Here is a 15,471-nt window from a genome sequence, read left to right on the forward strand (position 1 = left end):
CCTGCATTCCAGGTGGATTATTAATCATCTGAGCCACCAGGGAAGCTCTCGTTGTGGCATGAGGGCTCTTTTTAGTTTTGGCATGCTGGCTCCTAGTTGTGGCATGCAGGACCTACTTCCCTGTCCAGGGATTGAACCTGGACCTCCTGCATTGGGAGTGCAGATTCTCAACCACCTGACCACCAGGAAGTCCCTAAGGGCCCTAGATTTTAAAATAATTTTTAGCACACGTGAGTATGAGGATGGCTGGAGTAAACTGTCTGCTGGTTTTGATACTTCAGCATCATTCCCTCTTCTGATCACAGTGCCTCAAATTTCCTTTGGGATGTAATCTGTTTCCACATCCCAAACCCAGTTCCAAAAATGGACACTTGACTCAGGGCTTGACTAGTTCTGGTGATTGATTTAGGAATGGACACGGTTGGAAACAAGCCCATCAGATTCGACCTTTGGACTTTCATTGGAACAAAACTGTAACTTACACTAGAAAAATAGTAATACTTAAGGCTGAAAGATATTTAGTCAATTTCCTGACAATGTTTAGTCTTCAACTGGATTCCTGTATTCTTTGCAATAATTCCCCTGCCTCTCAGAGTCTGTGGCTTCCTGGTGAGAAACCACTGTGATGTTTCTTATTTAATAGGTCGTTCCTCCTTTTAGTACTTGAATGCTGACAGGTTGTGACGAGTGCGTGAGGAAGTACAGCTCTGGGTTTGAATGCCAGCAATGTCAGGCAGAGTTCACCTAGAGAACAGAACCCTATCAAAGTATTTAAAGCAGAGGGGAATTTCATTCAGGGGTTTAAAAGCTAAACAGAGATGGTGAAGCCACTCAGAAATTAGCAGCAAGAAGGCATCAGTCACCACTGGTAGGCTAGAGACTAGTTCTAGGGAAGGGGCAATGTTACAGGAGCACAGAAGCTGAGATGCCTAAGTTATGCAGAGGGAGAACCAGTTCGCTACTGCTAGAGATGTTGCCCAAGAAGATGGCACGATCTCATTACTGCCTCCCACTGACTGACTAGCTGGAAACTCAGGAAAAAGAAAGCTTGGGAATTCAGTTATAGGAGTCAGCGCCCTCTTCTCTACAAAGCAGAGCAGGAAAAGCATGAGGAATAGCACTAAAGACATTAGGTCTACTACACAGGACTGGCCACTTATCCATATTTCCTCATGTCTAAGATGTCACTGAGTGCAAGATGCACCATTAGTTTATGCATCACTAAGAAAGGAAAAATACTCCCAAATTAAACTATGCCACAGTGAAATCCCATGGACGGAGGAGTCTGGCGGGCTACCGTTCATGGGGTCACAAAGAGTCTGACATGATTTAGCGACTAAAACAACAACAATGTGAAGACTCCATTCCATGCAATACATCTTGATATGAGAGACGTGAAAATGCAAAAATATGTATGTCTTAAGATCATTAACATGCTACTAGCTGTGTGTCTTAAGCATAGGTAAACAATGCATTCCCATCTTTGAGCTTCGATTTTACCCTCTATGTGGAAATTAGAGACAGTCACTACACATTGTAAGGATTTTGTAATTCTAAGACTGTTAAGCTCAATAAGATTAGGGACTTTGTCTTTTATTCACTGTTTCCCCAGCATGTAGCACATAGGGCATTCTCAGTTATCAGTCGTGTCTGACTCTGAGACCCCCATGGACTGTAACCTGCCAGTCTCCTCTGTCCATGGAGTCTTCCAGACAAGTATACTGGAGCCGATTGCCATTTCCTACTCCAGGGGATCTTCCCGACCCAGGGATTGAACCTGCGTCTGTTGCGTCTCCTGCCTTGGCAGGTGGCTTTTTTACCACTCTGCCACCTGGGAAGTCCCTGGCATGTAGTAAGAACCCAAGTTTTATGAAACGAAGTCACCTGGACTCAATCCCCAAATGAACAGGTTCTTGGCACATAAGTGTCAATAAATGGAAGCTTTTATTATTGGAATCAAATAGGCTTAGAAACAAGATCTTTTTTCATTAGTATCTTTTAGAATTGATGCTTTTTTGTGAGAGGGGGAAACCACTCGTTTATTTAAGAAAGATATCAGAGTAGAGGTCACAGTCTCTGGTGCAAAAGATTATGCTAGATGGCTTCATACACACAAAGTTCTGAGCAGACAATTTAAGGGTGGTACTGGTGGTGGCGAATGAAGTTGTAGGGAAGGGGGAGAATGAGACAGATGTGAGTAGAGGAAAAAGCAAAATAGAAAAGAACCACCTCCACCATCTACAAAGCACTTTTGGTCTCCATTTCTCTAACCCACATCTCTTCCACTGTTGTAGTGTTATTTCCATTTCCCAAATAGGACTCAGGCTGAAGATGGATATGAAGGGTTTTTCCCAAAATGAAACAACTAGATGGAAGCAAAGCCAAGACACACCATGTGTGAAAACTTGATGAGAAATGGACTATTTCCTGAAGTATCAGTAAACAAGGAATGTCACAGTCATTATCACCACCAAACTGTGAGCTGGTGAACCCTGAGGGAACTCGGGAAGGAAAAAAATACCTGCCATCTAGCAGTCATCAGACTACAGCTAGTCCCTATAATGAGCCCTGAGGAAACTCAGGATGGAAAAACACAGGATATTGGCCCCAGGTAGCTGAGTTGTATATTAAAGGATAGATTTCAGTAAGCCCAGACTCCTGCATCTACTCATAGATAGAAAAATCACTTAATTTCTTTACTTGACATACCTGATTTTCTTTAATTAACAATAATCTTTTGATTTTCAAACTACCTGCTCCTTGCTGCAAAATGCCTATATATTCTGGCTTCTGCCCTCCCCAGAACAGTTCTCTAAGGGTTACCTTCAGATGCTGCCTCCTAGGCTTGAAGCCCTAAAATTCCAGCCAAGTAAAACCTAACTCTCAATCTTGAGGTTGTGAATAATTTTTTAGTCTACAGTGACGTGGGAGAGTTTAATTCTAATTTAAAACACATATAAGGATCAGTAAACACCAGGAAGCTGTGAAAATAGTTGTTAAGTTGGTGAGAGTGCAGGGCAATGAGAAAAATGGAATAGCATTGACACTGTTTTTTTAAAAAGAATTCCGCCAATATAGGGTAGGGCGTTGAAATTAAACCAAACGCCTTTTCCAGTTGCAATCTCCCCGCGGAAGAATGACATCCAATAGGCTGGAGGTTAGCAGGACTGAAGGATGCACTCCAGTCCCCAGGGCCACGGCCACGTCCCCGCCTCAGCAGTAAGGAGTCACTGCGGACTTAGACGCTTATCTTCGCTTTCCAAAGAGCGCCCCCTTCCGCGCCGCGACCACGGACCACCCACCCTCTCCCACAGGTAACGAGCACCGCCTACTGGCTGTCAGCCTCTAGGCTGCTTGGCCCCGCCCCTGAGCGAAATGCGCATGCTCTCCAATTCCTCTCCGCCCCAGTCTTCAGGCTTCTCGCGACAGCCGCCCGGCGGCCACTGAATCTCGCGATAAAGGCTTATTGTCTCGCGGGACCACCGCTGGTAGACGCGCTCTCGGGCGGCTCTGGCTGGGGAAGAGGAGTCGCATGTGTCGCTTCAGCTGGCGGTAGTGGCGGGAGCGGAGGCGGCGGAGGCTGTGCGACCGCCTGGGTAATAACCCCTCGTGCCTCTCCCGCTTCGGAGAAGCTTGTAGAGAGCGTGGGGAAGCTGAGGTGCTGCCCGGCGGAAGGGGGCCGGGCCGGGCGTCTTCACACCCCCGCCCACATGGGCCGCTCTGGTGTCCCCGGGCTTGCCCCCTCGCTTCAGGTCGCGCCCTCACACCTGACCGCTCTTGTCGCCTTAGTCCTCTTAACATTCTGCTCCTTCCGGGTCCTTTTACCTGTATTCTGTCTCCTCAGACTCTGGTCTCCCCGCCCTCTCCCACTTCCATCCCCTCTCCCGACTCTAAAGCGTCCCTTTCTCGGCATCCAGCCGCCCCCACACCCTGCACTCTGGGCGCCTCCGGCGACCCACCCCTTCTTCGTAGGTTTTTCCAGCCTCTTCAGCTGCTTCGTGGCCTTTCTCTGTTGTTGTACTTTGCATCCCTTTTGAATCACCCCCTAAACCTTTTGCCCTGTCTCCACCGAGTTCACTCTCCCCATCCTTTTTTCTCATTGCTGCTTCTTCCACCGGTGTTCTCACCCCCCCCCCCCCTGCGTTGTCATGGTCCATTTGCTATGAATCTCACTGTTGTCGCTCGCTTTTCTGTAGACCTGGAAAATGGTGTGCCCAGAATTACTCATATTTTATGAATCCAGCTTCTTACCTTTCATTCAGCAGAGAATTGAAACAGATTTGGGGTGGGGGGATTTCTAGTGCAAGACAAGGCTACACCCAAACAGGGTTTCTCTCAGGGCCTTGGTCCCAAATAATGAAGCTGTGTTATTTTCTTTTCTGACAGGTTTTGAAATGGCTGCTGACATTTCTGAATCCGGTGGGCATGATTGCAGAGGAGACCAGAGGAGCAACACCAAGTTAGATGCAGATTACCCACTTCGAGTCCTTTACTGTGGAGGTAAGTGTTGAAAGGCAGAAAATGGCTTTTACTCACCTTATTTTTATACGTTATGATCAGTGGCTTCACATTTGGTCCAAGTAATTTTTTCATCTTTGTCATTTGGTGAATCTTTAATTGGGAGTCGGGGAAGAGGAGGCATGGATGAACAGATTTTCCCAACCTGTGAGACTTGTGTCTTGCCACTTGGCCTGGAGAAATTTTCAGTTCAGTTGGAATAGACATGTGTAAATAGATTATTCCAGCCCAAAGTAACTTTCCAGTCTGGCTGTTATAAAGTTGGGCTTCTTGTAAGATAATTGACTCTTAAGGGATGACTGGATGAGGGAGTGGGAAAAGGCATCCTAGATGAAGTGAATAGCTGTGCAAGGAAAAGCTTGTCTGTGGAGAAATAAGCAGTTTTGTATGAGTATAGTGTGTAGTGTAGGAATAGTGTAATAACAAGTGGAAGATGATGAAGCTGGAGTAATGGGCAGTAGGACAGTTGTGGGAAAGTGTCCTTGGTTTGATTAATAAAATGTGGATCAGGGTTTTTTTTTTTTCTCCCTTTGAGTGTGTTTCCTCATTTTCAATTCAGAAATATTTGTGAATTGGAAATAACTAATTTTACTAGCATCTTGGAAAGGTTCAGAAAAATTTGAAGACATACGACAGTAAAGTAAAGGGCAAGTAAATACTGACTTTTTCAGTAAATATTTTTGGCCACTTACTATGTGCCTAACAGTGTTTTGTGTGCTGGAGACTGAATAATGAATAAGTTAGGAGAGGTCACTGTTCTTGTGGACCTTACCTTCTGTGAATGTAATAGAGATTTCTTCTGGAATTTAAGTACTATAAAAGGAGAGGTGATATCACTGAGTTGAAAAATTGTATCAACTCATCATTTATTTACTGTCCTTGATTAAGAAAATAAAATGAGTATAAAATATCCCAGAGAGTAGGCAGGGGAACTTTATGTAGTGTTGACTTTGGAGTCATGGGCCAAGGTTTGCATTCTTACCTTGGGCATTACCAGCTGTTCCTGCTTAATTCTAGCTCTGTGACCTTGGGCAAGTTACCTGATTTCACTAAGGGTTAGAGGTCTGTTTCTTAAGGTCTGAAAAATAAAGATGGTGATTACATCTGAAGTCAGATAATTCCTATAAAACTGGTTCAGGAACGAATACAAGAACATAATGCAGTAAGTGCTCTTATTAAAAAAGTGTACTGGTTTAGTTTATTCATTCTTGTCAGATGTAGTTATGAGTTACCGTTCTATGTGTCCTAATTCATTGAATCTAAGTCTCTATATGTTATAAGATGCACCATTATTTTAAGTTCCGCTGAGAAAGAAAAATTTGTTAGATTGACATGCCATAATTATGGGATGCATCCCTATAAAAGTGAAAAGAAGAAAGAATTAATGAAATACAGTATATGAAAGCCATCCTCTTCAATTGCTTATGTCCCTCCTGAGATGGCTTTGAATAACTGCACTAAGTATGCATCCAACCCAGTGATATTTCACCAGTAGTTACCAGAGGTCCCTAACCTTTTTGAGAAAGGTTTATTTTTATTTCCCTAGTTTGTATTGATATTCCAGGCACTAGGATGGAGACGGGATTACCCTTTCCTCAAGGAGTTTAAGGTCTAGTTATAGGAGAAGGACTTAGGGAATATTCAATGCTAAATTAAATGGTACTGACCAGAGCTATGAATTAGGATTTTAGGAAAAGGAGGGATCTTTGTTCCAAGGGAAGCTGGGAAAGTGAAGTGAGAAACCTTACGTAATAGGTAGAATTTGCAAGGAAAGGTGGAGGAATTCACAAAAACAGTATGGGGGCAAGGTTTAATATGGTATTTTCAGGGTAGAGGGAAAAAAGGGGCTAATTGGTGCAGAATGCTGGTTGAACTATATAGTGAGTAACAAGGGTAAGCGGGATGGGGTCATTTCCAGGGAGACATTTGTCTGCAGGACTGATTATTCAGAATCTGAAGTCAGTCTGAGTTTGAATCCTGGCTTAGCCATTTACTTACTGGGTGACCTTGGCCAGTTTCTCATCCAGAAAATGGATAACACAGCCTACCTCAGCGGGCTGTTGAAAAGAATAAATGAAATAATGCTTCCAAAGGCCCCATCTCCTAATAGCACCACATTGTGAATTTTGAGGAGACACAAACATGAAGACCATAGCAGAAGGTTTCATGGATGATGGACTTTGTTCTTCATATCTCATCAGCGGTACATAAGGTCAGGTTGTTAGTGATGTAAAGCTGGTGACTGCTCAGTATTTTCATTGAAGAGCTATAGTTGACAAATTGTAAATCATCTGTGGAGGAAAGTTGACCTTAAAAGCAAATAACGTGGAACTTGGAAGATTTGTCCAACTTTTTTCATCATATTAGAATTTTGCTGAACTGAATATTACTTGAAATGGTGTACAAAGTTTTATGGTTTTAGGGTTTACAGTAATGGTATTTAACCTGTAGTTATATCCTGAAAGTATGGCTGAATATCTGTTCCTACTAGTGATTGAACTTGAACTGTGAAGATTAGAGAACTTGGGTTAAGCAGAGAGAGCTTTAGTGGGAAAACTCTAAACTGAAATAAAGAGATGGTACATTTTATCGAATAGTTTTCTGCCACATTACCACCTTTGTCATTGGATGAGCTATTTAACCTATTTCAGGGCTTCATCTATAAAAGACTGATGATGGGCTGGTACACAGCTGCATTGCCTTGATAGTTTCTGTGATCTAATTAAGTAGTTAAGAGCATGAGCTTCAGAAACAGACCAGGGTTCAAATCTTGTTCTAACTAGATGCAAATGAATTACTTGTTCTAAGTCTCATTTTTCTCAATCATAATAAACATATTGTAATTCTTACCTTATCGGGTTGTGATAATGAAACATAATACAAAGTATAACAGAGTGCCTGGGATGTGCCCAGTAGGTGGTAATTGCTGTTATTAGTAATGGTGTACTACCTATCCTCTCCCTCACAAGCCTCAAGGTGTTGGGCCCACTGAACTAGTCCATTCCTTACCTTAAAAATTAAAATAAGCAGTTGACCCAGTAATAGAGTTATAGTTAAAATTGGGAAACTTTGAGTTTTTCTGGTCCCTTAGCCTTTGCAGGCTATCTAGTGACAAGACTGAGCCAACCTCCCTTTGAAGGAAGAAAATTCAGTTTCATGATCTTGTATAGCATAACATGAAAAGGAGAGGAAAACTGTATTGCAAAGAAATGGTAGCAGAAATGCTACTGAAGTCTGTAAATGTGTTAGTATGAATGAAAATTAGCGGCTGTTTTAGTGAAGTTATCAAAAGAAATAATCAGCTCTGTTTAAGCTTTGTTGCATGGGTAATTGTTCCCATCCTAGCTTAGTTTCCGACCCATTGAAGTGGTTGTGGTAAAACCTTAAGACATGCCAAATAGTATAGTTTGATGTTTTAGCAACTGAAGGAGACATTGTTCTTTAGATCAAAAAAAGAAATCAAGATAGTATCTCTGTTAACCATGTGCCATTAACCTCAAAAAAAGCACATGATGGGGGTAGTATTTGAAAAGTGGTATAGAAAAGTTAACAGGAAAAAATAGAAACGAAGCATTTTGTCAAATTAAAAATAAGTCCTGTGTGTGTGTACTTATTTATTTATTTATATTTTCAAATCTTTTCTCTCCATTTCCCCAGTCTGTTCATTACCAACAGAGGTAAGTTCTTTTCAAATTCTTTTTTTTCTCTTTTAATGTCTACATTTGAGGTCATTGATTTTATAGCTAGCTTGGGAACTTCATTTTGTTATTTTTCATTTTCTGTTTTTTGCTGGCAGTTTCAACCTTTTATAGAGAACTTTGGTTTAGAATGATTTTATGGTCCTACGAATTGTTTTTTTTTAGACTTTGAGTCGTATGTGTGCATCTTTTGCACTTGGCTATACATAGTTTGGATTTTTGCACAGAACTCATGAATAGTCAGCCAATAAAACAAGAGTAACCTTAAAGTCAAAGTTTAACATCCAGAGAAGAGAAAGCATAAATTATGTGTAAGGCTTTCTGTTGATAAGCTTCTAAGTCATGCTCTGCGGGCAGATCATAAAAATGAACACCTATATGCCCGAAGCAAGAAATACTCGTGGTTATTTTTGTCTGTTTACTCCTTTTTCTAATGGCCCTTCTGTTTGTTAGAGAGGAAATAAATTGCTACAGTGAGGATGTGTGTTTTAATTTTTAATTTCTTATGGGACATTTCCTGGTTGAATACAGATTTTCTGTGGATGAGACATTAGGTGGGAGTAGTTGCTTTTATCATTCTATAAATAGCAAGCACAGGGAATGATTTTTAATTAAAATGATTAAAAATATACTGTTGTGACTCAGTTTGTTCTTTTCCCCCCTCCAGTACTGTGAATATATGCCTGATGTTGCTAAATGTAGACAATGGTTAGAGAAGAATTTTCCAAATGAGTTTGCAAAACTTACTGTAGGTATGAACATTTTTTTTTTTTTCTTTCATCAAAGCCTGTACACCTGAAACAGATGCATGTAGGGCATTATTTTTAAGATACAAAAGTCCTCTAGTAGGAACAGAATTGTATCAATCTATATATATCTATGTCTGTTGACTTTAAAACTGTTTTAAGTTCTTGGGTTAATTAAGATTTCTTACATAAAATCATGGACCACTTCATGAGTCTTATCTCTGGATAGGATAGGTCAAAATATCAACTTTCTTATATAAAGAAGAGTAAATGATTTAGGGACATATATTTTCACCCATTCACTTAACAAATTATTTCTTGTATGCCTGCTATATGCTACACACCTTTTAGATGCTGAGAATAAAGCAGTAAACAAAAGACCTATTCTTTGGAAATTATATTATAGAAGGAGAGACAAAATAAGTAAAACAAGACAAATGAAATAAATACATTAAATTATGATAAGCAGGGAATGGAAAGATAAGAATTTGGGGGGAGGGAATGAAAGATTTTGCTGAAAAGATGGCATTTGAACAAAGACCTAAAATCAGTGAGGGAGAGAGTCCTTTGAATATCTGGGTGAAGAGTTTTCCAGGCAGGTAGCACAGCCAGTGCGAAGGCCCTGAGGCAAACACATACCACATACAGCATATTTAGAAAACAGCAAGGAGGCCTTTGGTGTTTTTTTTTTTTTTTGTGAGAGGGTGGTCAGGGGAAGGTAGGAGATGAAGTCAGAGAAGTAACAAAGGACTATGTCTTAAAGAGCAAGTCTCAGCTTTTCTGAGTGAGATGAGAAGCCTTTGGAGCAGTTTTAGCAGAAGAGTGATGATAAGGTCTGACTTTAGTTTCAACAGCATCTTTGGCTGCTGTGTTAAAAATAGACTGAAGAAAAAAAAAAAAAAAAAGACTGAAGAGAGACTTCCCTGGTGGTCCAGTGGTTAAGACTGGGCGTCCAGAGCAAGGATGTAGGGGACTCGGGTTCGATCCCTGGTCAAAGAACTAAGATCCCACATGCTGCATGACATGGCCAAAAAAAAAAAGACTGAAGAGAGGCATAGGCAGCAAAGCAGGGAGATCATGTAGGTGACTCCTGCAGTGATTGGGTCAGGAGGATGACCACCTAGTCCAGGATGGTAGCAGTGGGGTGGTGAGAAGTGGTCAGATTCTGGACATGTTTTGAAGGTAATGCTGACAGGGTCTCCTGATGTGTTGCATGTGGGATGTGAGGAAAAGGGCCAGCTAGACTTTTGACTGAAGCAACTAGAATGGAGTTGCTGTTGCCAAAGGTAAGGAAAACTGCAGAAGAACAGATTTCTTCAATTAACAAATGATGGCTTTTCTTACAAGACTGGTAAAAATGAAGGCAGTAGCAGGAAGAAGGGAAACCCTGGGCACCCTGGGCCAGAAACAGGGCTATCGAGTATACCCAATGTCATCCTGCTATTTGCTGCTTTGATTTTCAGATAGTTTTTCCATGAGGCACACCCCGAGACAACATGGTCTGTCTGTGATTGGATAAAAACCCTCAAATCTGATGTAACAGTCAGTCTACATGGTGGGCCCTGAACATGTGACTTGCCTAGGACATATCTTCATATTCAGGACCAGACTTTCTGTTAACAGAATCAGTGCTTGATGCTAAACACTCCTGTGGAGTCTTGAGGGTTTTATGCTTCTTTAATGTGGCTTCTGTCACCATACACTTACCATAATGACTTCAGGATCAGGCCTGATAGGAGTGCAGGAATATAATCACTGACTTTATAAAGGTTACACTCATTTGTTGGTAAAATATCGTATTTGTCTGTAAAGCAATTATCCTTCAATTAAAAAATAAATAAATTTTAAAAAAATACCTTATTTGTGTATGAGGTTTCTCAGGGGTAATTTGTTAATGTTAGTATGAAGTGATGTCGGTGCTTATAAGAGTTTTGTTTTTACATTTAGAAAATTCACCCAAACAAGAAGCTGGAATTAGTGAGGGTCAAGGAACAGCAGGGGAAGAGGAAGAGAAGAAAAAACAAAAGAGAGGTGAGGCATGATTTGACTTATACAAACATAGTGCTAGAAGAGGGCTTCCCAGAAAGCTCAGAATCCGCCTGCCAATGCAGGGGACGGGGGTTCAGTCCCTGGGTTGAGAAGATCCCCTTGAGAAGGAAATAGCAACCCATCCCAGTATTCTTGCCTGGGAAATCCCATGGACAGAGGAGCCTGGCAGGCTACAGTCCGTGGGGTCGCAGAAGAGTTGGACATGACTTAGCAACTAAACAACAACAACCACTAGAAGAAATAAGAAGTGAAAGCATTCCCAAACTGAATAACATCTTCCTGTTACTGCATTCTATGTGAATACTATACAGAGGGGTACAGAATCATTCTCAGGATGACTGGATTTCTTATGATTTGGGCTCTATCAGTAAATTGTACCCAAGGAAACGTGCTTCATTTGCCATGTATATACATAAAAAGCAGCCAGCCAGCTTGTTTATGACTTAAAAACTTTGTTACCTTATAAAAATATCTATGTATTCTATTTAATTAGAGTGAGGACATTTATAAAAGATTTTGTTCTCCTTATTTCTGTCAGCTCAGTTGAATTTTTCTTTTCACAACTGATGAGTATACCTACCTCTCCTCCTTCTAAAATGAATTTCTCACGCCTTGTATCCTATCCCTGCCTGTTTCTTCTTCCTGAATTAATTCTCCCATGACTAAAATTAGCTTAGAAATATTTTCTAGGACTTCGCATTAAAAACAAAAAAACATTCCCCCAAGAACTTGTGTCTCTCTTTGCCATATTCTCTTCCCCATTCCCTTCTTAGCTAGACTTCCTTGCTAAGACTAGACTCAGCTATCCTCCTTTCAGTTCAGTCATTGAGTCTTCACTCCTCAGTCCATCCTTAACTGACTTTCATGCCATTGAAATTCCTCTGACAAGGGTCACAAATGGCTGAGTGGTTGCTTAGTGGTGAGAGAGCTTCTGAGCACTCCCTTCCTGAAGTGTTGTGCTTGCTCCCTCATTCTGCTTTCCTTTCTCCTCAGGCTTCTGTGCAGACTTCTCCCTTCTGTCCCTTTAAGAAATGGTGTTTCCCAAGACTCTGTGCAGTTACCTTCTCATTCTGCATATCCTCCCTGGATGATTCTTCTGCATCCTTAACTTTTGCCCCACTCTGTACTTAGAACTCCCAAATCTAGTCCTGGGTCATGTCTCTAGACTAGAAATGCACATGGCCCCATAGGCACTTCAAACACAGCACTTCCAAAGTAAACTTAAGTCCCAAGTCTGCATCTTCTGTTTTCTTCATTTTGATTAATGACAGCATAGTTTATCTAATCGTTTGAGCCAAAAACCTGAGACCCGTCTTGGCTTCTGTCTTTTTGCACCTTTGAATCAGTTCTGAATTCTGTGATTTCTTCTCCTTCCTCTGTTTATCCTGTACTTAGTGGCCATTGCTGTTGCCACTGCTTTATTTAGATTTTGATTAGTTTCTGCCTGAACTAATGTAGAAGCCTCCTCAGTGGCCTCTGGTTCATTGCTCTTCACAGACCCACCCTCCACACGGTATGATGGTCTTGACAGACCATGAATCGATGATTTCGCGCCTGCGTAGTCATGGTCTTGACAGACCATAAATTGGTGGTCTTCACAGACCATAAATCGATGATTTCACGTCGGCATAGTCACTTGTCCGCTGGGTTCTTTTCTTTGCAGTTTAACAGAGCTTGATGTGCTGGTCCTTAAATGACTCGTATATAATCTTTGCCTATCTGGCTTTCTTTCCTACGTATCATGAGCTTCCTTCAGACAAGTGTATTTTCAGCCAATTAAGCCAACCATGCTCTTTTCCCCATGGGGGCTCAGTGTGCAATGGTTGTAAACAGTACACTGCCTCCTCTGTAGTATATTCAGCTTGTGGCCTATATGAGTCACCCTAAGGAGACAGCCCTTTCCAGTGGACACTCGCATCCACCCTAAGGAGACCAAGTGCCTGTGGACCACCCCAGTTTAGGCTCCAGAAATGTATGTGAAGTGCCTTTGGAAAGCCCCAGGGCACAGTGGCCAGGGTCCACATTGGTCAAGTTGCGATGTCCATCCATACCAAGCTGCAGAATAAGGAGCATGTGATTGAGGCGCTCTGCAGGGCCAAGCTCAAGTTCCCTGGATGCCAGACGATCCACATCACCAAGAATTGGGGATTTACTAAGTTTAATGTGGATGAATTTGAAAACATGATGGCAGAAAAGCAGCTCATCCCAGATGGTTGTGGGGTCAAATACCACCCTAACCATGGCCCCTTGGACAAGTGGCGGGCCCTGCACTCATGAGAGCCTTGGCACTGTCTTTTCCGCACTACGCCAACCAACACATCCTACTTTCCTGTTACACCAAAAGACGAAGTGTAGTTCTCAATTCCAGCATCCTTTCTTGTCTCTGTACTTGTCTGTACTTGTTTCCTTTTTTATATCTCCACCAGCCCTTCTCCCTTCAGATGGACTTATTCTGCAGAGCTTATGGTAGTGCCATGTTCGTGGATCCTATTTCAGTATATACCAGATTGCTGTAATGGTTTAACTTGTCTCCTTGCACTGGACTGAGAGTCTCTGGAGGACAGGGACTGTGTTTTTGTCTCTTCGTCTTTGTGTCCTCAGCCCTTAGTGCAGTGCACAGCACATACTACTTAATATGTATTGACTGAATGAATACTCATGCATGTGTTTATGAATTTTGTATTAGAAAAAGAAACTTTAGAAATTAATATTTCATACCTTTTGAAAATCAGTATATTTAAGGATAGTATTCTCTATTTATGATAAAACCACTAATCCTGAACTGTTTCTTAATAAATAAAGGTGGAAGGGGTCAAATAAAACAGAAAAAGAAAACTGTACCACAAAAGGTTACGATAGCCAAAATTCCCAGAGCAAAGAAGAAATATGTAACAAGAGTGTGTGGCCTTGCAACTTTTGGTGAGTTCAAGCTTAAGTATGTTTAAAATTTGTGAATTTTATTCATTAATTCATTTCATTCTCTCTTTTTAATCTAGTATCATGAAAATTTTACAGTTCTGTTTTCTGGTAAGAAGGATACAAAATGAGATTTTGGATTTCTAAGTGTAGTCAAACTTAAAATCTTAAAAATCTTTTGCAGAGGGGACTGCTTTAACTTTTTCCATTCCAGAATTTCTGCTTGTGCACATTTTATGTAGAATGAGGGCTGGACAGGTTTCCTTTTGAGGTCTACCAGCACTGCTCCTCTTTCCCTCCCAGTCTCAGTAGCCAAACAGTTGCAAAATGACCTGTCTCCTCTGGGATGACAGTAGAGGGTGAGGGAAGGTGGTTAGTGGCGGAGTGTCTTCCTTTGTAAAAAGAGATAACCACAAGAACTTCATTTACTTGGAAGTGTATATGTAATGTTGGAATTCATGTGTTCCTGGATTTATTTTGGCCTTACTATATGAATCAGGAATAGTATGGATGATCTTATTTTTAGGTACTGAGGCTTTATCTGACCTTGAAAATGTTACATTGTTCAGATGACTGCCTATGGGTAGTTTGTAATTACTGTTCTGAAAGGAACATGAAACGCATTAACATGATCTGTTTTATGAATTTAAAATGCAGATTAAATTTCAAAATGGAAAAATATCTTTGATGTATGATTCCAATTATAGTCTCACTGTTTCTTTTTTTAAAATAACAGAAATTGATCTTAAAGAAGCACAAAGATTTTTTGCTCAGAAATTCTCCTGTGGTGCCTCAGTAACAGGGGAGGATGAAATCATCATTCAGGGAGACTTTACAGATGATATTATTGATGTCATTCAGGAAAAATGGCCAGAGGTGAGTATTTGGAACCTGTGCATCTATAGAAGTAAGTTACTAAAGCAGTTGCTTCCATGTTAGTTGCTAAGCACAGCTCATGAAATGTAATTATTTGTGTTTTATAGGTGGATGATGATAGCATTGAAGATCTTGGAGAAGTGAAGAAGTGATTTTGAAAATGTGTCTGTATTTAATGATCTGAACTGGTTGTTGATATGGCCAAAGGGAGAGAGGCCTTTTAAAAATATATATATTTATCCTACAGTAAAACTGTAGCCTACCCTCACCCTTGGCATTTTCACTGTTCTGTACAAGGCTGCTTGTTTTTTGGTGTTTTTGTTTTTTGTTTTTTAATTGCCAAAGTCTAATAAACAGGAGAGACTGTCATGCTTATGCATGAGATAGAATTTAGTCAAATAAAAAATTTTGGTCATTTGGTACTGACTTTTCTCTTTCTTTTTAACTGTATTTTTGGAAAAACTAGATTTTCTGTGAAAAGCTTTTCTGTTGATTATTTTTAAATAATTACAATTTGATCAAAAAAAATTTTTTTTGAGCTGAGTGATATTTTAAAGATTTGAATTTGGCTTCATCACCAGTAATAACTGTCTCCTTGCTTTTTTGGTGTGGTAGTTTTGAGATGCTTGAGTATGTCATGGATCTGTGGTTGAATTTGCTTCATGGTC

General features: G+C 40.8%; 1 protein-coding gene and 1 non-coding gene across 3 annotated transcripts; both read left to right on the forward strand.

The window, feature by feature from the left end:
- The first annotated feature begins 3,496 nt into the window (after window positions 1–3,496).
- On the forward strand, window positions 3,497–15,225 carry DENR (density regulated re-initiation and release factor). Of its 2 annotated transcripts, none has more exons than XM_081540188.1 (8): window positions 3,497–3,596; window positions 4,387–4,500; window positions 8,176–8,195; window positions 8,884–8,968; window positions 10,910–10,993; window positions 13,814–13,930; window positions 14,664–14,803; window positions 14,911–15,225. In XM_081540188.1, exons 2-8 carry the CDS (start codon window positions 4,395–4,397, stop codon window positions 14,953–14,955), a joined length of 597 nt encoding a protein of 198 aa, XP_081396314.1. In that variant the 5' UTR covers window positions 3,497–3,596; window positions 4,387–4,394; the 3' UTR covers window positions 14,956–15,225. The 2 variants fall into 2 exon arrangements, with proteins under 2 accessions (XP_081396314.1, XP_081396315.1); XM_081540189.1 differs by having other exon boundaries at window positions 3,528–3,609.
- LOC145528058 (small nucleolar RNA SNORA70) lies at window positions 12,778–12,908 on the forward strand. The gene has a single exon (XR_014070131.1). It is a non-coding gene; the product is annotated as a small nucleolar RNA SNORA70 (small nucleolar RNA).
- Window positions 15,226–15,471: the final 246 nt, after the last annotated feature.

This window comes from Giraffa tippelskirchi, chromosome 11 (genome assembly GCF_054371585.1).
Source record: "Giraffa tippelskirchi isolate mGirTip1 chromosome 11, T2T-mGirTip1v1.2.pri, whole genome shotgun sequence".
NCBI lineage: Eukaryota > Metazoa > Chordata > Mammalia > Artiodactyla > Giraffidae > Giraffa > Giraffa tippelskirchi.